Source organism: Capra hircus, chromosome 15 (assembly GCF_001704415.2).
Source record: "Capra hircus breed San Clemente chromosome 15, ASM170441v1, whole genome shotgun sequence".
In the NCBI taxonomy this organism is placed as follows: Eukaryota; Metazoa; Chordata; class Mammalia; order Artiodactyla; family Bovidae; genus Capra; species Capra hircus.
The window spans coordinates 3561782-3587781 of record NC_030822.1 but is presented as its reverse complement, the minus strand read 5'-3'; the positions used below and the strand labels follow the sequence as shown (position 1 = coordinate 3587781).

The following is a 26000-nucleotide window of genomic DNA, read 5'->3' as shown; positions in this document are numbered from 1 at the left end:
GGTGCCTATGTTAAATTTTTATTGGTTAATTTAAAACATGAAGGAGGGTTCAGGATTGGGAACACATGTACGCCCATGGCGGATTCATGTTGATGTATGGCAAAATCAATACAGTATTGTAAAGTAAAATAAAGTAAAAATTTTAAAAAATAAAATAAAAGTAAAGCTAAAAAGAAATAAAACATAAGATAATAAGAGTAGGAGTTATAAAATTCAGAAAGGGAAAAGTAGGGTCAATCAAGCTAGCAGTTACTTATATCATTCAGGGCTTTCTAAAAGGGAAATTTCATGGATAGGACAGCCCAGCTATTTATCTAAGTGTTTAGCTAGAAATCTGTTTATTGGAGATGTATGTCTTTGAAATCTATTGTCTCAGCAATTAAAAGGTTAATATCAGAACTTATATAACAATTTAAAAAGCTGATCATTATGCACTTATACTGCAATGTGAATATAGGTATAGTCTTGACCTGAAGGGAAGATGAATCTGTATTTATAATTTTAGACAAGGAAAATGACTCACATATCATATATTAAATTCTCCTAGATGATCGCATTGCAAATACAAAGTACTGATTTTATACCCAGGTAACCAGAATAGACCTCATGGAGAAACACAACCATACTGCGATGCACAAGGTGACTGAATTTGTTCTTACGGGGATCACAGACAGTCCTGAGCTGCAGGCGCCTCTCTTTGGAATCTTCCTGGTCATCTACTTGGTCACAGTGACAGGAAATCTGGGAATGGTTATCTTGACCCATTTGGACTCCAAGCTACATACTCCCATGTACTTTTTCCTTAGACATTTGTCAATTACTGATCTTGGTTACTCCACTGTCATTGGCCCAAAAATGATGGTCAACTTTGTGGTGCACAAAAATACTATTTCCTACAATTGGTGTGCCACCCAACTGGCGTTCTTTGAGACTTTTATTATCACTGAACTCTTCATTCTATCAGCAATGGCCTATGACCGCTATGTAGCCATCTGCAAACCTCTGCTCTATGTAGTCATCATGGCACAGAAAGTGCGTTGGGGGCTGGTGCTCACTCCCTACCTCTACAGCACCTTCGTGTCTCTATTTCTCACCATCAAGTTATTTAAATTGTCCTTCTGTGGCTCTAATGTCATCAGATATTTTTACTGTGACTCTGTCCCTCTGATATCTCTGCTCTGTTCGGACACACATGAGTTAGAATTGATCATCTTGATCTTTTCAGGCTGCAATTTGCTCTGTTCCCTCTTGATTGTTCTTGTATCCTATATGTTCATTCTTGTGGCCGTTCTCAGAATGAACTCAAGCAAGGGGAGATACAAAGCCTTCTCCACCTGTAGTTCCCATCTGACAGCAGTGGTCGTGTTCTATGGAACATTATTGTTTATGTACCTGCAACCCAAGTCCAGCCACACTTTTGCTGTTGATAAAATGGCCTCTGTGTTTTACACTCTGGTGATCCCTATGCTCAATCCATTGATCTATGGTCTAAGGAACAAAGAAGTAAAAGATGCTCTGAGGAGAACTTTAATCGATGCAAAATTCTCAACTAATATCTTAATACAATTTGCAAATAGAGGTCCAAAATCTTTGTAGAATTCTCTATCAGTCCAATGAAAGCTTCAAAAATAAAAATGTTCTACCACATTGTTTCATCTTTTTCAGGATAAAATGCTTCCTTTCACTCCCAGTACTCTTCTCCACTTCACCTGAATAAACATGGTGCCAGATGATTAAGTCTCAAGTGATTTTCAAGATCATATTGGAACCTATGTTATCTAGAAATAAGGCAAATCATGCCAAATTTTTGGTCAAATTCAGACTTGCAGCGATTTAAAAAGCGTTTATTAGTAAAAATGGAGTACAATGGACTAAAAATTAGGATATGTATGTTAAAGCAGGCACCGTACTAAAGGTAAAGAATATTAAACCATGAATAATGTGTAAAGTAGACAAGAGGCAAGAAAGTGAATAAGTTTATGATTATAACTGAACAAGTTATTTCAAGAACATAAACAATATAGAAAATAAAGTATGCCTCTCAGAATTAAATTTTCAGTCAGATTGAGTTAATATTTCCCATCTCAGGGATACAGTGGGGATTTTAGAAGATATTTAAATTAAGAAACATGAGAAGACTACTGGCTAACTCTGAGCCTCCCTTGACAGAGACACATGCTATCGTTAGTTTTGGTTTATGCTAGCTTCCTGATAAATAAGTTTATTTAAGATTGCAGATTCAAGAAAAATGAGTTATCTGGTCACTTTCTTGTTGTTGTTGTTTTTCAGTCACTAAGTTGTGTCTGACTCTTTGACACTTCATGGACCACAACACACCATACCACCCTATCCCTCACTATCTCCCAGAGTTTGCCCAAGTTCATGTCCATTGAGTCAGTAATGCTATCCTACCATCTTATCCTCTGCCACCCTCTTCTCTTTTTTGCCCTCAATCTTTCCCAGCATCAGGGTCTTTTCCATTGAGTCTGCTCTTCACATCAGGTGCCCAAAGTATTGGAGCTTCAGCCTCAGCATCAGTTCTTCCATTGAATATTCAGGGTTGATTTCCTTTAGGATTGACTGGTTTGATCTCCTTGCAGACCAAGGGACACTCAAAAGTCTTTTCCAGCACTACAATCTGAAAGAATCAACTCTTTGGTGCTCATCCTTCTTTATGGTCCAACTCTCACATCCATATATGACTACTAGAAAAACCACAGCTTTGACTATACAGGCTTTTATCAGTAAAGCGACATCTATGATTTTTAATACACTATCTAGGTTTGTCATAGTTTTTCTTCCAAGGAGCAAACATCTTTTAATTTCGTGGCTGAAGTCACTGTCTGCAGTGATTCTGGAGCCCAACAAGAGAAAAATCTGTCACTGTTTCTACTTTTTCCTCTAGTTGCCATGAAGTGATGGGACTGGATGTCATGATCTTTGTTTTTTGAATATTGAGTTTTAAACCAGCATATTCACTCTCCTCTTTCACCTTCATCAAGAAGCTCTTTAATTCTTCTTTGCTTTCTGCCATTAGAGTGATGTCATCTGCTTATCTTATCTGAGGTTGTTGATATTTCTCCCAGCAATCTTGATTCCAGCTTGTAACAATCCAGCTTGGCATTTCACGTGATGTGCTCTGCATATAAGTTAAATAAAGAGGATGACAATATGCAGCTTTGTCGTACTTCTTCCCCAACATTGATCCAGTCAGTTGTTCCATGTAAGGTTCTAACTGTTGCTTGTTAAATCTTATACAGGTTTCTAAGGAGACTGGTCAGGTGGTCTGGCTTTATCATCTCTTTTTTCAAGGTATTCAATAAAAATATGGGCATTGGTTATAAAAAATAAAAAAATAGATCATTTCTAAAATAAATAAATAAATAAAAAAGCTCCACAGTTAGTTGCTATCCACACAAAGGCTCTATTATTTATTATTTCTTCCAATCTGTTGTGGGCAGAATTGCGTCCCACCAAAATTGGTATGTTGAAGGCTCAATCCACAATATCTCAGAATCTAAGTGTATTCAGAGATAAGGCTTTTTAAAGAAGTAATTAGTTAAAACAAGTTATTAAAATGAGCCATAATCCAATATCATAGGTGTCCTTATAAGAAGAAGCTAAAGCACATAGAAAGACACCAGACACTTTGATGTACCCAAACCGAGTGACAATCACATGAAGATACAGCAAGAAGGGGGCCATCTATATGCAAGCCAAGGAGAAAGGCCCCAGAAGAAATCAAATCTGCTAACCTCTTTTTCATAGACTTTACTTATTTGTTTAAGATTTTTTGATATGCGTGCTTATTTGCTCAGTTGTGTCTGACTCTTTGTGACCCTTTGGACAGTAGCCCTCCAGGCTCTTCTGTCCGTGGGATGTTTTAGGCAAGAATTCTGCAGTGAGTTGCTGTTTTCCTCCTCCAAGAATCTTCTGACTCAGAGAATGAACTCATATTGGTAAGAGATTCTTTGCCTGCTGAGCCACCGTGGAAGCCCCTTTCGATAGGAACTGCTTTTCAAGTCTTCACTGAATTCCTTACAGCAGTGCTTCTGCTTCATGTTTTGCTTTCTTTGGACCATAGGCATGTGCGATCTCAGCTCTCTGACCATGCACCAAACCCACACCCCCGTGTGAAGCCTTAACCAGTGGACCACTAGGGAAGTCCCTTGATCATGGGCAGACTCCAGAACTGAGAACACATATTTCTTTTATTTAAACAAACCTGTTTTGGGTATTTCTGTTATAGCTGCTCAAGCAAATGAATACATTTTTCATCTTTATTCATTTACCCCACTAGGTGGGCTTCCCAGTGGCTCAATTGTAAAGAATCCGCCTGTAATACAGGAGACACAAGTTTGATCCTTAGGTTGGGAAGATCCCCTGGAGAGGAAATGGCAACCCAACCCACTCCAGTATTCTTTCTTGGGAAACCCCATGGATAGAGGAGCCTGGCAGGTTACAGTCCATGGGGTCACAAAAAAGGTGGACATGACTTAGTAACTAAGCAACAACAAAACCTTACTAGATAACCATCCCAAAGTATTTAATGTGAATCTACTCCAACTTCCAGCTTTAAATTTAAGCCCTAAAGGGGAAAATAATATGACCAAAACAAACAAAAATAATGTTGTTGCAAAGAGAACTTAAGCCCTAAAGCTGACAATTTCTCCAGGGCACTTTTCTTTTTGCATGATTCTCTTAGTCTTTAAATGCATGAAAATATATGTCAAAAATATTTAGTGTTTAAAAAAATTGTGTGATAGGGAATTTATATTAAAGCTTTAAATAAAAGCTTTAGTTTCAAATACTATATTTGATCCTTGCCTAGAATTTATCTTCTACATTTTTTTCACCTGAAATACAATTATAAAGAAAGGATTAAAATAATATTTTTAATATAGACTATTTTTTGGAGGACATAGCTTCACCTTTAATATGCAATTTATCCTATTCTTGAAATAATGACTGTGCTAAATTGCATTATTTGAAGTAAAAGTAGGAAACAGAAATAGTGTCATATAAAAACAAAATATGTAGATGGAATTTGTTTTTATTTCATTGTTAGTCCATTGGTTTCTAGCTCTTCGGTTTGCATTTTTTCGGTAATGAGTCGCTGAATGCAACAAAGTTACTTTGATAGATACACTTTAATCAGACATCATGGAATTGAACTCATTTCAATAATATAGGTCATACTGCCACCAAAGAAAAAAAAAGAGAGAGAGAGAGAGAGAAAGACTGGAGAGATGTCTGGTTGAACTCCTAGGGGGAGATCTTATTAAAGAGAAAATCCCAAATGGCATCTTCCCAAAGGATGCAAAAGACAGTTTGTGGATATTAGAATCACCTGGGTTTTAGTTAGGTTCTCAAAGGTTTATAGAGCCCCACCAACTCTTACTGACACAGCCACGTAGAAATTCTCACTAAGAGGCTGAAACAGATGTGCCTTAGAGGTGGGTAGAAAATATTTATCTTATTTTGGTATAATGGCCTTCAAAGGATTGAAAGCTACACCTCAAAGTGCATCACTTCACTTTCATTTTGGAAGGCATCAGACATCATGTATGATCAAATAATACAATGCTCAAGTAAAGGCTATTTCCAAGATTTACAACATTTTTGGAGAAAACAAGTCATTAAAAACTATCTAGCTATTATATTTCAAACTTACAACTGGTATCATTAGATATTATATACTTATACCACTTCTGAAACAATGGATTTTTGCTCACTGAGGTTATTTATATCATAGTTTTGTTTCTGTAATACTAACTAGAATGAAAAATTCATCTTTCACACAAATACGCAAAAACACTTGTGAAGGAAAACTGAGTACAGAACCACCCCAATTTTTTTTTTTTTTAGAACCACCCAAATTTTAAATGAGGATTCTTTTTGAGAATACAATGATATACCATCAATTTTCTCAAGAAAATCCCTGGTAATATATTCAATACAATGGAGGTGAACATATATATATACACGTATACATATATATACACATATATATATAAACATAATATATAACCAATGCTATAATAACATATATTTAGATAAATCATCTATGTACAATAAAATTAATCTGACAACATTTTACTCAAGAAGTTTTCAGAAAGAAGTCTTCAGTTTGAAGAGACAGTGCGTAAACAGGATCGAGACATTAAGAACTGCAGACCCTGAATTTCTGGTTTGATAGGACAAGGCTTTCTGTAACATTCTCAAGGAGGAAATGAAACCCAGAAGAAAGAGAATGCTCATTTACTGGGATGCTTTTAGTTAAAGTAACCCAAAATAAAATATCTGAAATAAATTTACTTAAAAATATATATATACATATATATATGTATAATTACTCCTCCTTATTCATAAGGATCTTTGCTAATTTAAAGATAATTCTTTTAGCCTTCCTGTTACTCATTGGTGATCGTATGAAGATTGAAAATGCCTAGAGTATGATCAGGAATGACATTTTTCAATACTATAAGTTCAAGTTTTGTAGCCTCATTTGAGGTTACATTCATTTGCAGTTTCTGGTAGCATAAGACAACTGTTGCAAGATGAGCAATCTTCTTTTCAGATAATAAGGTACCTCTCACCAATCTATGTATTTGAAGAATCAATATGAATATGGACACAAAAGGCCAGAGATACTAATAAAATCCAAATTCCCTACTTTGATGCATTCTCTTCAGACAGAAATACTGTAACACTGCTTAACTTATTCTCAAAATGTTACTCCTCCCTTCCAATTTCTACCCCTTCCAATCAATTTCTATCCTTTCCCATCATATAATTCATTATCTTTATAACAGCAAGAATAATCTTCATTTTTAAATTTAAAGCTGATGTTATTATTCACCTACATTAAAACCTATCTGTTTTACAATTTACTAGAAAAAAATTCAAATATTTTTATTGTGACTTAAATTATCTGATTTTATTTCCAGATTTAAAATGTATCCTGGTATAAGGTAGTAAGACAAGAAAAATAACATGAACCTGATTGTGAAATATATTGAAAATGAAGCTAAAGATACTTCAATTATTCTAAAAAGCAAAGCTTAGATTGCATTAATTAATAAATCAAAAAGCTGTGATACTGCCATTTGCCTACCAGCTAATCTGAGAATCACAACACAGCGACCATTAAGGATACCAGTCAATGATTGTGTTACTGACCCAGGGAAGTCTAGACCTAAGAAAGAAAAAGAGGGGGTGCTTAGGATCGAAAGTATTACATAAATTGCCAAAAACTTCAATGTGGAACCTTGAATAAGAAAATTAGAGGATAAATAGAATGTTTGTGATCTAAAATAGTTGGTTTTAAAAATGTAATTTTACAATTTAAGATAAAGTATATAACCAGTGAGGCATTAGACTTCAGCAGAAACACAGGAGCTGATATAACTTGGAAGTTTGGTTTGGGCTGATAGTTGATATGTTTGCCAAGGGAGATGATGGAGAAACTGACAATTTCAGACAAAACATTAAAAATTGTAAACATGGAGAAGACAAGACAAAAAAAAAAAAAAGAGGCATGGTAGGGACAGGGGGAACACAGAAGCAATATTCTGTAGCTCAGTGTCTGAGGGCAAAAAAAGCTGGAATCTTAAAATAGAGGGTTGTCTGCAGTGTAAAAGAACGGAGGTTGATTGAGGAACATATTAGGAATCTTTCTTACAACCTTTAACAAATAATTTTGAAATAAATGAAAAAAATATAGTATATCTATTAAGGTTGGCATTTTCTTAAGAGCCTGTAAGACTAATCACACGAAATGTGTCCCAGACTTAAATATTAAATTGCCTGAATGTTTTATAAGTGTTTCATAAGTACCTAAAACTTAATATGTTGAAAATATCACTTTGATCACTTCATTTTAAATCATATCTTTTAATATTTGAAAAATGTCATGGCCAACGGCCTGTGAAAAGATCACAAAAGTCTTTCCTATTCCTTCAGTTCAGTTCAGTTCAGTCACTCAGTCGTGTCTGACTCTTTGTGATCCCAAGGACTGCAGCGCACCAGGCCTCCCTGTCCATCACCAACTCCCGGAGTTTAGCCAAACTCATGTGCATTGAGTCAGTGATGCCATCCAACCATCTCATGCTCTGCCGTCCCCTTCTCCGGCTTTCCCAGCATCAGGGTCTTTTCCAGTGAGTCAATTCTTCCCATCAGATGGCTAAAGTATTGGAGTTTCAGTTTCAGCCCCAGTCCTTCCAATGAATATTCAGGACTGATTTCCTTTAGGATGGATTGGTTGGATCTCCTTGCAGTACTAGGAACTCTCAAGCGTCTTCTCCAAAACCACAGTTCAAAAGCATCAGTTCTTTGGCACTCAGCTTTCTTTATAGTCCAACTCTCACATCCATACATGACTACTGGAAAAACCGTAGCCTTGACTAGATGGACCTTTGTTGGCAAAGTAATGTCTCTGCTTTTGAATATGCTGTCTAGGTTGGTCATAACTTTCCTTCCAAGGAGTAAGCGTCTTTTATTTCATGGCTGCAGTCACCATCTGCAGTGATTTTGGAGCCCAAAAAAGTAAAGTCAGCCACTGTTTCCACAAGTTTCACATCTATTTGCCATGAAGTGATGGGACCAGATGCCATGATCTTCGTTTTCTGAATGTTGAGCTTTAAGCAAACTTTTTCATTCTCCTCTTTGAATTTATCAAGAGTCTCTTTAGTTCTTCACTTTCTGCCATAAGGGTGGTGTCATCTGCATACCTGAGGTTATTGATATTTCTCTTGGCAATCATGATTCCAGCTTGTGCTTCATCCAGCCCAGTGTTTCTCATGATGTATTCTGTATCTAAGTTAAATAAACAGGGTGACAATATGCAACTTTGACGTACTCCTTTTCCTATTCGGAACCAGTCTGTTGTTCCATGTCCAGTTCTAACTGTTTCTTTCTGACATGCATACAAATTTCTCAAGAGGCAGGTCAGGTGGTCTGGTATTCCCATCTCTCAGAATTTTCCACAGTTTGTTGTGATCCACACAGTAAAAGGTTTTGGCATAGGCAATAAAGCAGAAGTAAATATTTTTCTTGACCTCTCTTGCTTTTTCGATGATCCAGGGGATGTTGGTAATGTGATCTCTGGTTTCTGTGTTTACTAAAACCAGCTTGAACATCTGGAAGTACACTGTTCTGGTAGTGTTGAACTTTCCAGCTGCAGCATTGGAATGGCAGCTGCATGGCATGGAGCAGCCGTGAGGACATGCCCCACATCGAAGGTCAGAGAAACTCCAGAAAGATGGTAGGAGGGGCGAATTCATGTTTGGAATCAAACTCCATTCCCTCCAGAGATTCTCAGAACGCTTAAACAAACCTTGTGAGCACCAGGACTCAGAGACCCCACAGAGACTGATACAGAACTTTGTTTGAGCATCTCCTATGGAGGTACGGATTGGCAGTGGACTGCCGCAGAGACAAGGGCTCTGGGTGCAGTAGACTTAGGTATGGCATAAACCCTCTTGGAGGAAGTCACCAGTAATCCTATCAGAGAGCTGCCAGAACTTACACAGGGCTGGGAAAAAGACTCATGGTGGGCACAAACAGAACCTTGCCCACCAGGACCCAGGAGAAAGGAGCAGTGACCCCACAAGAGGCTGACCCTAACTTGCCTGTGAGTCATCAGGAGTCTCCAGCAGAGGTGTGGGTCAGTGGTGGCCAGCTGAAGGGTTGGGGGCACTGAGTGTAGCAGTGTCTGCATGGTATCTTTTGAAGGAGGTAAATGTTATATTCATTACCTACAGTATAGTTTGGCCCTACGTAAATAGCGGGGAGGGAACACAGCTCTACCCATCAACAGAAAATTGGATTAAAGATTTACTGAGCATGGCCCCACCCAGTTTCCACCTCAGTCATTCTCTCCCATCAGGAAGCTTCCATAAGCCTCTTTTTTTTTTTTTTTAAATTTTAAAATCTTTAATTCTTACAGGCGTTCCCAAACATGAACCCCCCTCCCACCTCCCTCCCCATAACATCTCTCTGGGTCATCCCCATGCACCAGCCCCAAGCAGACATAGACTGGCAATTCAATTCTTACATGATAGTCTACATGTTAGAATGCCATTCTCCCAAATCATCCCACCCTCTCCCTCTCCCTCTCCCTCTGAGTCCAAAGTCCATTATACACATCTGTGACTTTTTTCCTGTCTTGCATACAGGGTCGTCATTGCCATCTTTCTAAATTCCATATATATGTGTTAGTATACTGTATTGGTGTTTTTCTTTCTGGCTTACTTCACTCTGTATAATCGGCTCCAGTTTCATCCATCTCATCAGAACTGATACAAATGAATTCTTTTTAACGGCTGAGTAATACTCCATTGTGTATATGTACCACTGCTTTCTTATCCATTCATCTGCTGATGGACATCTAGGTTGTTTCCATGTCCTAGCTATTATAAACAGTGCTGTGATGAACATTGGGGTACATGTGTCTCTTTCGATTCTGGTTTTCTCGGTGTGCATGCCCAGCAGTGGGATTGCTGGGTCATAAGGTAGTTCTATTTGCAATTTTTTAAGGAATCTCCACACTGTTCTCCATAGTGGCTGTACTAGTTTGCATTCCCACCAACAGTGTAGAAGGGTTCCCTTTTCTCCACACCCTCTCCAGCATTTATTGCTTGCAGAGTTTTGGATCGTAGCCATTCTGAGTGGTGTGAAGTGGTACCTCATAGTGGTTTTGATTTGCATTTCTCTAATAATGAGTGACGTTGAGCATCTTTTCATGTGTTTGTTAGCCATCCGTATGTCTTCTTTGGAGAAATGTCTATTTAGTTCTTCCCATTTTTTGATTGGGTCGTTTATTTTTCTGGAATTGAGCTGCATAAGTTGCTTGTATATTTTTGAGATTAGTTGTTTGTCAGTTGCTTCATTTGATATTATTTTCTCCCATTCAGAAGGCTGTCTTTTCACCTTGCTTATATTTTCCTTTGTTGTGCAGAAGCTTTTAATTTTAATTAGATCCCATTTGTTTATTTTTGCTTTTATTTCCAGAATTCTGGGAGGTGGATCATAGAGGATCCTGCTGTGATTTATGTCGGAGAGTGTTTTGCCTATGTTCTCCTCTAGGAGTTTTATAGTTTCTGATCTTACATTTAGATCTTTAATCCATTTTGAGTTTATTTTTGTGTGCGGTGTTAGAAAGTGATCTAGTTTCATTCTTTTACAAGTGGTTGACCAGTTTTCCCAGCACCACTTGTTAAAGAGATTGTCTTTACTCCATTGTATTCTTGCCTCCTTTGTCAAAGATAAGGTGTCCATAGGTGTGTGGATTTATCTCTGGGCTTTCTATTTTGTTCCACTGATCTATATGTCTGTCTTTGTGCCAGTACCATATTGTTTTGATGACTGTGGCTTTGTAGTAGAGCCTGAAGTCAGGCAAGTTGATTCCTCCAGTTCCATTCTTCTTTCTCAAGATTGCTTTGGCTATTCGAGGTTTTTTGTATTTCCACACAAATCTTGAAATTATTTGTTCTAGTTCTGTGAAAAATGTGGCTGGTAGCTTGATAGGGATTGCATTGAATTTGTAAATTGCTTTGGGTAGTATACTCATTTTCACTATATTGATTCTTCCTATCCATGAACATGGTATATTTCTCCATCTATTAGTGTCCTCTTTGATTTCTTTCATCAGTGTTTTATAGTTTTCGATATATAGGTCTTTAGTTTCTTTAGGTAGATATATTCCTAAGTATTTTATTCTTTTCGTTGCAATGGTGAATGGAATTGTTTCCTTAATATCTTGTTCTACTTTCTCATTATTTGTGTATAGGAATGCAAGGGATTTCTGTGTGCTGATTTTATATCCTGCAAATTTACTATATTCATTGATGAGCTCTAGTAATTTTCTGGTGGAGTCTTTAGGGTTTTCCATGTAGAGGATCATGTCATCTGCAAACAGTGAGAGTTTTACTTCTTCTTTTCCAATTTGGATTCCTTTTATTTCTTTTTCTGCTCTGATTGCTGTGGCCAAAACTTCCAGAACTATGTTGAATAGTAGTGGTGAAAGTGGACATCCTTGTCTTGTTCCTGACTTTAGGGGAAATGCTTTCAATTTTTCACCACTGAGGATAATGTTTGCTGTGGGTTTGTCATATATAGGTTTTATTATGTTGAGATATGTTCCTTCTATTCCATAAGCCTCTTATCCTTCTCCATCAGAGGGAAGACAGGCTGAAAACCACAATCACAGAAAACTAACCAATATAATCACGTGGACCACAGCCTTGTCTAACTCAATGAAACTATGAGCCACGCCTTGTAGGGCCACTCAAGACTGATGAGTCATGGTGAAGAGTTCTGACAAAACGTGGTCCACTGGAGAAAGTGAAAGAAAGAAAGTGAAGAAGCTCAGTCATGCCCGACTCTTTGTGACCCCTTGGGCAGTAGCCTGTACCAAGCTCCTCTGTCCATGGGATTTTCTAGGCAAGAGTACTGAAGTGCGTTGCCATTTCTTTCTCCGGGAATGGTAAACCACTTCATTATTCTTGCCTTGAGAACCCCATGAACAGTATGAAAAGGCAAAATGGTAGGACACTGAAAGATGAACACCCCAAGTCAGTAGGTGCCCAATATGCTACTGGAGATCAGTGGAGAAATAACTCCAGAAAGAATGAAGGGATGGAGCCAAAGCAAAAACAATATGCAGTTGTGGATGTGATGGGTGATGGAAGTAAACCCTGATGCTGTAAAGAGCAATATTACATAGAAATCTAAAATTTTAGGTCCATGAATCTTGGCAAATTGGAAGTGGTCAAACAGGAGATGACAAGAGTGAACATCGACATTGTAGGAATGAGTGAAGTGAAATGGACTGGAATGGGGGAATTTAACTTAGATGACCATTATATCTACTGTCTACTACTGTGGGCAAGAATCCCTTAGAAGAAATGGAGTAGGCATCATAGTCAACAAAAGAGTCTGAAATGCAGTACCTGGATGCAATCTCAAAAACGACAGCATGATCTCTTCATTTCTAAGGCAAACCATTCAATATAAATGTAATCCAAGTCTATGCCCCAACCAGTAATGCTGAAGAAGCTGAATTTGAATGGTTCTATTTAGACCTACAAAAACTTTTATAACTAACACCCAAAAAAGATGTCTTTTTCATTATAGGGGACTGGAATGCAAAAGTAGGAAGTCAAGAAACACCTGGAGTAACAGGCAAATTTGGCCTTGGAGTACAAAATGAAGCAAGGCAAAGGCTAATAGAGTTTTGCCAAGAGAATGCACTGGTCATAGCAAACATCCTCTGCCAAAAACACAAGAGAAGACTCTACACATGGACATCACCAGATGGCCAACACTGAAATCAGATTGATTATATTCTTTGTAGCCAAAGATGGAGAACCTCTATACAGTCAGCAAAAAGAACCGCGGAGCTGACTGTGCCTCAGATCATGAACTACTTATTGCCAAATTCAGACTTAAGTTGAAGAAAGTAGGGAAAACCACTAGACCATTCAGGTATGACCTAAATCAAATCCCTTTCCTGTTCCTAATGTAACACAAATTATGTCTCAGATATTATCTTTTTTCTTCTTCCAATTGTTAAATTTACCTCTGCTTTCTATTTCCAAGTTTTCTACTTTGGCTCATTGTCTTCTGCCAGAAATCCTGTAACACTGCTTAGCTCATTGTTAAAATTTACGCCCCTCTTTGATTTTCTACTCCCTTCCCACATATATTTTCTACCTGCTTTCAACCTATAATTTCTACCCCTTTCCAATCACATAGTTCATTATCTTTGAAACTGCAAGAGTAAACTTTTTCTATAAATGCAAAGCTGACCTTGTTACCCACCTACCCAAAAACCTATTATTTTTTTACAGTTTACTTAGAAAAAAATCCAAATATTTATTGTGACCTACGTTATCTGATTTTACTAATACCCACTGTTATTCAGTGACTCTGGCATTAAAGGAAACACTAGCCTCTATTAAGTTCCCATGATACAAACAAACAAAAACAAAAAAGTTTTTCTCTCTCAGGACAGCATCTTTAGGAAATACATTCTTTATTATAATTATGAATGTATCTCTTAAAGATGCCTGGAATCCTGGGATATTCTTCTTGTGATTTATTCAGTACTTGATTACTTCTCATTCTTTAGGTTTTAGTTGAAATTTCACCTTCAGAAAGGAATTCTCTTAACAACATCTAAGAAGCAATTCTCCCAGGTTATCTTGATACATCATTTTTGTGTAATTCACTTATGGTACTTAATCTACAGTTATCTTGTTTATGTGTTTTATTCTAGCCCTTTTGTTTTGTTTTGTCCTCATTATTTGTTTTGTTTTGTCCTCATTATTGGAATAGTAGGTTGGAGAAGGCAATGGCACCCACTCCAGTACTCTTGCCTGGAAAATCCTATGGGTGGAGGAGCCTGGTAGGCTGCAGTCCATGGGGTCGCTAAGAGTCGAATACGACTGAGAGACTTGACTTTCTCTTTTCACTTTCATGCATTGGAGAAGGAAATGGCAACCCACTCCAGTGTTCTTGCCTGAAGAATCCCAGGGACGGGAGAGCCTGGTGGGCTGCTGTCTATGGGATCACACAGAGTTGGACATGATTGAAGCGACTTAGCAGCAGCAGCAGCAGGTCCAGAGGTACACAGGCCTTCAGACTGGGACTGAATTATACCACTGGCTTTCCTGGCTTTATACATTGTAGGCAGAAAATTGTGGAATTTCTCAGCCTCCATAAACTCCTCAAGATAAACCTCCTTTATATATATATAGGTTTGATTTCTGGGTCAGGAAGATCCCCTGGAGAAGAAAATGGCAACCCACTCTAATATTCTTGCCTGGAGAATCCCATGGGCAAAGGAGCCTGGCAGGCTAAAGTCCATGGGGTCACAAGAGTCGGACATGATGTAGTGACTAAACCAACCAACCAACCAGGTCCAGAGGTAAGGGGCAAATAAAGTAACTGAAACTTTAATATCTGTTGGAACAAGTAGGAAACAAATAAGATTATATTGCTGTTGTCCAGCTCTTTGTGACCCCATGAACTGCAGCGTGCCAGGCTTCCCTCTCCTTCTCTATCACCCGGAATTTGCTTAAACCCATGTCCACTGAGTCAGTGATGTCATCCAACCATCTCATCCTCTGTCACCCCCTCCTCTTCCTTCCCTCAATCTTTCCCAGCATCAGGTTCTTTGCATCATATGGCCAAAGTATTGGAGCTTCAGCCTGAGACCTTTCAATGAACATTCAGAGTTGATTTCTTTTAAGATCAATTGGTTTGATCTCCTTGCTGTCCAAAGGACTCTTACAAGTCTTCTCTAGCACCACAGTTTGAAAGTGTCAATTCTTGGAAACTCAGCCTTCTAGTATGACTCAAAGTGTTAAGAGAAAGAATGATTTGGAGTCAAAACCAACTAATATCAAATACTCAAAATTGTTTGGTGTTATTACCACCTTATTTCTTCAATTGTTTTATATCACTGCTTCATTTTTCATTTCATTGCAGAATTTTTTTTAAATCTTCTTTAGGAGAAGAGATATCAAATCTCTTCTTTAGGAGAAGAGATATCAAATCTCTTCTTTAGGAGAAGAGATATCAAATCTCTTCTTTAGGAGAAGAGATATCAAATCTCTTCTTTAGGAGAAGAGATATCAAATCTCTTCTTTAGGAGAAGAGATATCAAATCTCTTCTTTAGGAGAAGAGATATCAATAACTTTTACTGGTCAGGAAATTATGATACATATCTTTTAAAAATCACTTTACTGAGTTATTTTTGACATAAAAGAGCTGTATGTGGTTAATGTATACAATTTGATGAATTTGAAGATAAGTATATATTAGTGATACAGTTACCAAAAATCTATGCTGTAAACATACCCACCATTCCCCGAAGTATCTTCTTGCCCATTTTATCATTATGATTATTTTATACATATACATAATTAACTTTTCATTAAAGGGTAGATCTTATATTAAATGATGAAATAGTGTTGATTCTCTGGATCTAAATTTTACCTTTTCATATAAGAGACTGAGATAGAATATTTAAGGCCACAGACCATTACTGAGATCAATTAAAAGTGAGAAGGGACTATAATTGGCTTAGTTAGTAACAGGAAGCCATCCTTCAAGCATGTATTTCTAGGAAAACATTATAATTCAATGCTGATTCTTTGGCAAATATATACAATGTAATTTTCAGAAAAGCCTTATGAAAATGAAATGTTTAGCATTATTACATCAATAAAAATTATCAAAAGTGTAAAAATGACAGAATTTGCAATTTCAGTCTACACTGAATAAATGTTAGTACAAGGATGGAATAAAGAAAAGAGGGCAGAATAGTGACTGGATCAGTGGTACAGTGGTGAAGAATCCACCTGCCAATGCAAGAGACGCTGGTTTGATCCGTGGATCAGGAAGATCCTCTGGAGGAGGAAATAGCAACCCACTCTAGTATTCTTGCCTGGAAAATGACAGGGACAGAGTAGCCTGACAATCTACAGCCCATGGGGTCACTAAAAAAGAGTTGGACGTGATTTAGCAACTAAATAATATTTAAAAATGACTAGATCATGCATTATTCAGAAGAAGCAAATATTTTCAAATTAGAGATCACAAGGAATATTGAATTATTTGGAGGCATACAATTACTCAAGAGTTTCTCACACTCAGTGCAGAAGATATCAATATGTTGCCACGATATGAATCATGGCTTTAAATGTTTTCAAGCTAATAAGACATCCATAACTTAATAAAATTCAATGGATTGGATCTTTGAAATATTCATAATGTTGGATCATCTATTTTTTTGCTGCACTTGAATATTATCTTTAAGAGATTATTTCAAATTTGATTTAATAGACCAAAAACATGAGTTCAATAAATTCTTAGAGGAAATCTCATCCAAGGGATGCTTTTGCCATCTATTGACAGTCCTAGAAGATAATTCCTTAATTTCTAACCAAGTAACTTTTTCTTCCATATAGATGACTTTCCAGACTGTTACATGGCTAATGGAAATTTCACTCAGGTCACTGAGTTTATTCTCACAGGAGTCTCAGAACGCCCAGGCCTCCAGATCCCTCTCTTCTTTGTCTTCCTGGTCATCTATGGACTGACCGTGACAGGGAACCTAAGCATCATCACCCTCACCAGTGTGGACTCTCGGCTTCAGACCCCCATGTATTTCTTCCTCCGACACTTGGCCATCATCAATCTTGGCAATTCAACTGTCATTGCCCCTAAAATGCTGGTCAACTTTTTAGTAAAAAAGCATACCACCTCCTATGAATGTGCCACTCAACTGGGGGGGTTCTTGGTTTTCATTGTAGCTGAAATTTTCATTTTAGCTGTGATGGCCTATGACCGCTATGTGGCCATTTGTAACCCCCTGCTCTACATGATTGTGGTGTCTCGACAGGCCTGCTTTCTGCTAGTTTCCCTCACATACCTCTATAGCTTTTTCACAGCTGTTGTGGTTTCATGTTGTGTATTTTCTGTGTCTTATTGCTCTTCTAATGTAATCAATCATTTTTACTGTGATACCGTCCCTCTGTTAGCCTTGTCTTGCTCTGATACTTCCTTTCCAGAAGCAATAGTCTTCATATCTGCATCTACAAACTTGATGTTTTCCATAACTGTAGTTGTAGCATCTTATTTCAACATCGTTTTGTCCATTCTAAGGATACGTTCATCAGAAGGAAGGAAAAGAGCCTTCTCCACATGCGCCTCACATGTGACAGCTGTGTCAATCTTCTATGGAACTCTGCTTTTCATGTATTTGCAGCCTCGAAATAACCATTCACTGGATACTGATAAAATGGCTTCTGTGTTTTATACACTGGTGATTCCCATGCTGAATCCCTTGATTTACAGCCTGAGGAACAAGGACGTGAAGGCTGCCTTGAGGAAATTTCTGACCAATTAGTAATGTAGTGTTAGAACTCTATAGGTCACTACAGAGATGGTTAAGATAGGCTACCACTGTGTGGGATATAGTCTGGACAACATTAGAAGCTAAAGGAATGGATGATTTTCCGATTTTACAATTTTTGTTTTGAGAAAAGGTCCCAGTCCACATCTTCCAAACAGAAATCTTAAATACAAGCCCTTTTTTTCTAATCTAAAAAGTGAAACATGTGAGACAACAGCCACAGAAATTTGGGGGATAAACAGCTAGTGAAAGTCAGATCCATATTTTTTGTACAAAATCTGTGCAGGTCACTGGTCTCGAGGCACGTAGGTGTGGAGATTTCAGTATCCCAGGAAGGTTGTGTGTGTATGTGCGCGTGCATGTGTGTATGCACGTGCCCAGTCACGTCTGACACTGAGACCCCTTGGACTGTAGCCCGCCAGGCTCCTCTGTCTATTGAATTTTCCAGGCAAGAATATTCAAATGGGTTGCCATTTCTTCCTCCAGGAGATCTCCCCGATCCAGGGATAAAACTCACGTCCCCTGAGTCTCCTGCAGGTGCATGCTTTGCCACTGAACTGCCTGGAACTCCCAGACAAGGCTAAAAACATAAAGAAATATTTATATAACCACTCATGAGACAGAGCCTATAGTCTGACACAACCTTGTTAATTTTTTCTAAAATAAAAGGAAAAGAACAAATAAATCAACTCTCTTAAGATTATAACAATATTTAGAAATCCTCACAGTACGATGTCCCCATGTCCAACATGGACTCCAAGTCCGCTGAACATCACTGTTTTCAAGAAAATTAGCATAATCCTCGAAGTGACAACAGAGAGGGACTCTTCTCCTGCTCCCTTCCCAGCCTTCAGTGTCCGTCTGTGTACCTTATGTTGGGAATTTTCCAGCTTTATGTCCTCTCCTACCCAGTTCCTCTTCTTCATCCCAATCTGTTTTGTACACATGCAACTGTTTGGTGGGAGAAACTGTTCTGTCTTCTTCAGTGGTAGCAAAACTCTTCTTTGTAAAACTGCAAGATCATGGGTCAAAGTGCTAAAGAGAAAAATCAAAAAATAAAACTTCTCAAATAAAATTTGAGAAAGTAATTTTATCTATCACACTTATAAAAACTAAAAATCAATGAAAAGAAAAGTCTCAATTAAAATGTAAAAAATTTAGAAATTTAAGATGGAGATATATGAATGAATATAGTATATAGAAAAGTGTTCAATATTATTAATCATCAAGTAAGTGAAAATCAAACTCACAATATTATTTTTATCCCAGTTTCAATTTATGTCTTTTTTTTTTAAATTTTGACTTCAAACATTGGCAAGTATGTGGGGAAAATATGAATTCTCATACATGGTTTTGGGTAATGAAAATGCAACAGTTAGCTTAGAAATCTGCAGTTTGTTATAAAGTTAAATATATAGTTTTCTATATTCCAGTAATTTCCGTCATAGATCTATTGCTAGGGAAATTAATATGTCTATACACATGCATGTTAAGTCACTTTAGTTGCACCCGACTCTTTCAAACACTTTGGACTCCCCTGTCCATGGAATTCACTAGGCAAGAATACTGGAGGGGTTGGCATGCCCTCTGCCAGAGGATCTTTCCAACCTAGGGATGGAAACTGCCTCTCATCTCTTATGTCTCCTTCATTGGCAGGCAGGTTCTTTACCGCCTGGGAAGCCCCACATATGTGCACATATACAGTTATATAGGAGTGTTAACACTAAACTTATTACAACAAGTGAAAATTCAAATGCCCATCAATAAGAGGATGGTTAAAGATGGGATATATGCATGTAGTCAGTTATTATGTATCTGTATAAGTGCAGCACAGACAAATTTCAATATCACTATGCTGAGCGAAAGACTGCTCATTTGAGACTGTTTATTGTGTGATTCCACTTACATGAAATTCAGAAACAGGGAAAATAAGCTTAGAGCAGCAGTAACTGGAAGTTGGAGGATGTTGTTCATTATTATAATGGGAGTAGCCTAGGATGTAGGGATATTTTGGGGGCATTTAAAGTATCAGGGGCCATTTTTGGTGTTGATGATGTTCTATATCTAGATTTAGGTATTAGGAACAAATGGCACATTTATTAAAACATACCCATTTTTACATTTTAGATCCATTTTTAACTATATAGAATTCACCTCGATTCTACATGAGGAAGTAACAGAGGAAGAGAGCATGGGTAAATGTTATGAAGGGGAATATATTATCCTCTGTTATATTTTAGTGTCTATGAAGTTGTGCTGAACATTATGCAAGAATGATGAGAGAGCTCAGAAAACATTACCATTTAGACTGTTATTATTGTAACACATTTCACTGCAAGAATTATGTGTTTGTCATATTAAAGGCCAATGTATGTATGTCACTCAGAGATGAAGTTTTAATTTCAAATCTTCTAGTCATCAGTTACATGTTTTTGATCAAATGAAATAGTCTGTCTTAGTTCGGTGTCCTCTGGGTGTGGGGATAGTGATATCTATGTCATAGAGGTCAAATGCCTGATTTTTAACCCAGAGCCTACTACTTATTTTACTGGGGGGAAAACTAAATAAATAAATAAAACTCTATGCAGTGATGATGATTCATTTACAGTTTTATCATGACTTTTCAAACTGTTCCAGTTTTGCTGAAATAGAACTCGTACAGTAATGCTTTTATTGTTATTTAAGTCATTGACTCCGTGAGTAAGTCCTCTATGACATGTAGGTCTCCATGGAACTCTGCAGATCATTTATGCTGCTTTCTTCCTTTCCTTAAATTATTGCTTACAATTTTTCCGCTAGAGAATATGCAAAATATCCTGGAGAATTAGCAGGCACCGTAGGTAATTTCTTTTTTAAATCTCGCAAATGATTTAAATTCCATACTACTTCCTCAGGGACATTACAAAGAAAGAGGAAAAGCATATATTCTCTCTACCCAAAGAAATATCAGGAGAACATAAGAGCAGAAAATACAGTTCTTCATAAAGGTGAGTACATAAAAAATATTGATTTTGATAACAACTCTGGTGTTGGTAATTTCCCTTGATTCTTAGATTCTGACTAAGGACACTATCATGGTCACTGACTGCTTATTTTTACACCATAAAAATTTCATTATTTCCTTTGCTAACTGATTTCCCTGGAATAGGATGGTAGTTTTAAGACGTTAATCACATGACTTGACTACATGTAATATATCCTTTGATTTGTGAAAGTCAAAAGTGGTATTCTGATATTGCAAGTGAAGAAGTTACAGGTACCTGAAAATAATTATCACCAATTTAATCTAAGAGAATCCATTTATGTTAGGATTTCCAGATAAAATACAGGCTGCTCAGTGGCATTTAAATTTCAGATCAATAACAAATACTTTTTAGTATTTGTTTAATATAATATTTATTTTTTGTAAATATACCCAATGCAATATTTGAAAAATAATAATTCATGTATTATTCATTAAACATTGTACATTCCTAAAATAATTTTATTTATTTTAAAATTGACTCTGAAGTTAAGTGAAGTGAAAGTTGCTCAGTCATGTCTGACTCTTTGTGACCCCATGGACTGAATTCTCCAGGCCAAAATATTGAGGGTATAAAGGAGTGAGTAGCTGTTCCCATTTCCAGGGAATCTTCCCAACCCAGGGATCGAACCCAGGTCTCCCACATTGCAGGGGAATTCTCTACCAGCTGAACCACCAGGGAAACCCCCAAATAATTTTGATATATAGATATGCATACTCTTCAGTATGAAAATAACTCCCATACATAAACTTGGATAATTTTTACTTGTTTGTTTTTCTTGCTGGTTTCTTAGCACTTGTTTGTTTGTTTTTCAGAAAAGATTTAACAAGCTTAGTGAGTAGACTGGTAAAAAAAAGTATAATGATTTATTAAGAGCTATAAGAAAGCCATGAGCCCCACATAACTCCTAATTGCTATCACCAGGACTGAAGATTGAAAAATCAGTCTTCCCACTGCATACTTTCTGTATTCTGTCTACTCTAAATATTAGTCCTCAATGGAAGGACATAAAATGTTGCACTGGGATATTAAAAAATGACCAGAGATACCTTTTCCCAAAGAAGAAGAATCGGCAGGGTATTCCTATCTTTTTAAGATACTGAAGCAGTTATTTTGGATAAATAACCAGAAGTAATAAGTTGAATCACATGGGGAATTGCTAATCAACAAATATAGTTTCATTTACATAAGATTGAATAAGATATAGAGATCCACTGTACAATATAGTAACTTTAATTAACAATACTGTACAATTAACCCAAAAATCATTTAATGTGGCAGATGCTATATATTCTTAAAGCAGAAAATTAAAATCAAAATTAAGAAAAGAATGGGCAGGTAAAAGAGTCTGGAATTTCAGAAAGAGATAATTACTGACACTGAACATGGAGGTACCCTCAGTAAGCATTTGAATAATCCTAGCACAGCTGAAGACTTCAGAGTTGTACGACTGATATTAGAAATCTGAATTCCTGTGCTTAATCCAGTGGGTCTCACTTTGCACAATGAAAGCCGAGAGCAGGCCAGGCAACACCTGGTCCTTGTCTGTGCGTGAGGACAGAGCCTGAAAGTAGAGTGGGGCTCCATAGAGAAGCAGCCATCTCCTCCTCCAGGGGATCTTCCAGGGATCGAACCTGGGCCTCCTGCATTGCATGCAGATTCTTTACCAGCTGGGCCACCATGGAAGCCCAGAGAAACAGCGGAAAATACTATCTAGGAAAGAGGAAAAGAACTGGCTCCCCAATCTTTACTACTGCCTTTCTTTCTCAACCCCACTCCTTGGATTGGGCTAGATTCCTGGTTTGATAAATCAGAACTTCTGCAGCATAAGAGAAAATAACAGCTAAGAATAAAAGTTTTATATTCAAGGTTGTCTGCTCTTGGTTCAACTGGTACTTTTGAATGTCAGTAGGGAAACAGAAAGACTGAGATGAAAATTTAGAGTTCAAAAAGCCTGGTCCGATGTGATATGAATAGAAAAAATGATATGTCTCTGATTGTGGAATGCATTGAAAACAAGGCTAAAGATTTTTTCAATTATTCTAAAAATATCTCAGATTACATGCTATCCAAAAGTTTTAATGAATGCTATCTGCCTATCAGCTAACATGAATCATGACGTGCAGACCCGAAGGCTACAACAGTCCATGACAGTGTTAATACAAGCTTGACCTCAGGAGGTAGGTGAGGGGATGCTTAGGAAGGCAAATATTATGAAACTTGAAATTACAAAAAAAAAAATACAATGTGGAACTCTGACAGAGAAAATTAGAGGATGGATACAATGTTTGTGCTTTACAGTGGTTGCTTTTTCACATTTATTTTTTTTCCATTTAGGCGAAGTACATAAGCTGGAATACACTAGATTTCAGCAGAAGTAGAGGACCTGATGTAATTTGGAAACATGATTTCAGGAAACCCCACCCCAAGAATAGCCCTTGTTATCTAATGACAGTCCATGAAAATAATTACTTGAAAGTTTGTGACCATATTTTCTTTTCTTCCCCAAATAGCTTAATTTCCAAACTGTTACATGGCTCATGAAAATTTCACCCAAGTCACTGAATTTATTCTCACAGGAGTCTCAGAACGCCCAGACCTCCAGATCCCTCTCTTCTTTGTCTTCCTGATCATCTATGGACTGACCGTGACAGGGAACCTAAGCATCATCACCCTCACCAGTGCGGACTCTCAGCTTCAGACCCCCATGTATTTCTTCCTCCGGCACTTGGCCATCATCAATCTTGGCAATTCAACTGTCATTGCCCCTAAAATGTTGATCAACTTCTTAGTAAAGAAACACACCACCTCCTTCTATGAATGTGCCGTTCAGCTAGGCGGGTTCTTGGTTTTCATTGTAGCTGAAATTTTCATTTTAGCTGTGATGGCCTATGACCGCTATGTGGCCATTTGTAACCCCCTGCTCTACATGGTGGTGGTGTCTCGACAGGCTTGCTTTCTGCTAGTTTCCCTCACATACCTCTATAGCTTTTCCACATCGATTGTGACTTCCTTTTCTGTATTTTCAATGGCTTATTGCTCTTTCAATGTAATCAATCATTTTTACTGCGATATTGTTCCTCTCTTAGCATTGTCCTGCTCCGATACTTCCTTTCCAGAAACAGTAGTCTTTATATCTGCATCTACAAACTTGATGTTTTCCATAACTGTAGTTGTAGCATCTTATTTCAACATCATTTTGTCCATTCTAAGGATACGTTCATCAGAAGGACGGAAAAGAGCCTTCTCCACATGCGCCTCACATGTGACGGCAGTGTCAGTCTTCTACGGAACTCTGCTTTTCATGTATTTACAGCCTCGAAATAACCATTTATTAGAAACTGATAAAATGGCTTCCGTGTTTTATACGCTGGTGATTCCCATGCTGAACCCCATGATCTACAGCCTGAGGAACAAGGACGTGAAGGCTGCCTTGAAGAGATTTCTGACAAATTTGTGCTGTTGATGTCTTTTTGAACTCTACAGGTCAATGAAGAGATGGTTAAGATAGGCTGCCGTTGTGTGGAGGAGATTCTTACAAAATTAGAAGCCAAAGGAATGGGTTATTTTCCCATTTTGCAATTTCTGTTTTCAGAAAAGGTCCTAGTTTGCACCATTCAAATAGAAATCTTGAATACAACCCAGGTTTTCTGATCTAAAGAATAAAAATGTTTGAGTCATTAGTCACAGAATTTGGGGGCTGAATTCAAGAAAGAAAAAAAAAAAGCCAGTGAAAGTCAGATCTTTATTCTTTGTATGAATTTTCCAGTTCACTTATTCTGATGCATGTGGCTGTGGGGGACAATTCCAGTACCCCAGACAAGGCTAAAATATGAACTAGTATTCATGAAATCACCCATGAGGCAGAGTCCGTAGTTTAGTTAATATTTAGTTAATATTAAAAAAGAAAAGGAACAAATAAAATCAACTCACTTAAGAAGATGACAATATTCAGATATCTGCAGAGCAGAGTGTCACCATGTCCAAAGTAGACTGCAGATTTCCTAACACACCAGTATATTCAATGCAACAAAATTAGAGTAATGTTAGAAGTGATAGGACTTCCCTGGTGGCTCAGATGGTAAAGAATCTGCCTGCAGTGTGACAGATCTGAGTATGATCCCTGGGTTGGGAAGATCCCTTGGAGGAGGGCAGGGCAATCCATTCCAGTATTCTTGGGGCTTTCCTGGTATATCAGAGGGTAAAGTGTCTGCCTGCAATGTGGGAGACCCGGGTTCGATCTCTGGGTCGGGAAGATCCCCTGGAGATGGAAATGGAGACCCACTCCAGTCCTCTTGCCTGGAGAATCCCATGGACAGAAGAGCCTGAAAGGCTGCAGTCCACAGGATCGCAAAGAGTTGGACACGACTGAGCGACTTCACTTTCTTTTCTTTCTTTCTTTTGAAGTGATAACAGAGAGAGATTCTCAGTTTCCGGCTTCCTTTCCTGTCTTCCGAATGTTCCCCTATGTGCCTTGGCTTGCAGTTTTGTCAGTTTTATGGCCTCTCCTACCCACTTCATCTCCTGGGTCCCAAACTGCTTTGTTTGGAACTTTTTGGTGGGCGAGGGTTTTCTGCCCTTCCTACTGGCCGCACAACTCTGTGCTGTATCACTGCAGCAATTTGAGACAGAACTAAACAGAAGCATCAAAAGCAAGAGAGTCTAGGAAAAAATCATCTGAAAAAGTAGATTTATCTAGCAAACTTTTAGTATTCAAAAAATCAATGTAAAGAAGAAAACAATTAAAATGGGCAAATTTTAGAACTGTAAGAGGTGAGTATATGAATAACCAAGTACATAGGAAGCTGTCCACTTTCACTAGCCACCAAGTAAATGAAAATTCAACTCACAATGAGATTATTTTATCCCAATTCCATTTATAAGTTATTTTTAAAATGTCTACATCAAATATTGCCAAGGAGATGGGGCAAATAGAATTCTCATACATGGCTTTTGGTAATGTAAAATGTTACCATAAGTTCATAAAGTTAGCAGGTTCTTATAAAGTAAAAATGCAGATGTTTATGTTAAAGTAATTACCTCTTAGATC

At 37.6% G+C, this 26000-nt stretch overlaps 3 protein-coding genes across 3 annotated transcripts; all 3 read left to right on the top strand.

Annotated features, from left to right (window-relative positions):
- On the top strand, positions 604-1596 carry LOC102188157 (olfactory receptor 8K1-like). The gene has a single exon (XM_005690269.2). It carries the CDS (start codon positions 607-609, stop codon positions 1594-1596), a length of 990 nt encoding a protein of 329 aa, XP_005690326.2. The 5' UTR covers positions 604-606.
- On the top strand, positions 17001-17921 carry LOC102179687 (olfactory receptor 8J3-like). The gene has a single exon (XM_005690249.2). The coding sequence runs from the start codon at positions 17001-17003 to the stop codon at positions 17919-17921; it is 921 nt and encodes a 306-aa protein (XP_005690306.2).
- LOC102188430 (olfactory receptor 8J1-like) lies at positions 23484-24416 on the top strand. Its single transcript, XM_005690270.2, has one exon. The coding sequence runs from the start codon at positions 23484-23486 to the stop codon at positions 24414-24416; it is 933 nt and encodes a 310-aa protein (XP_005690327.2).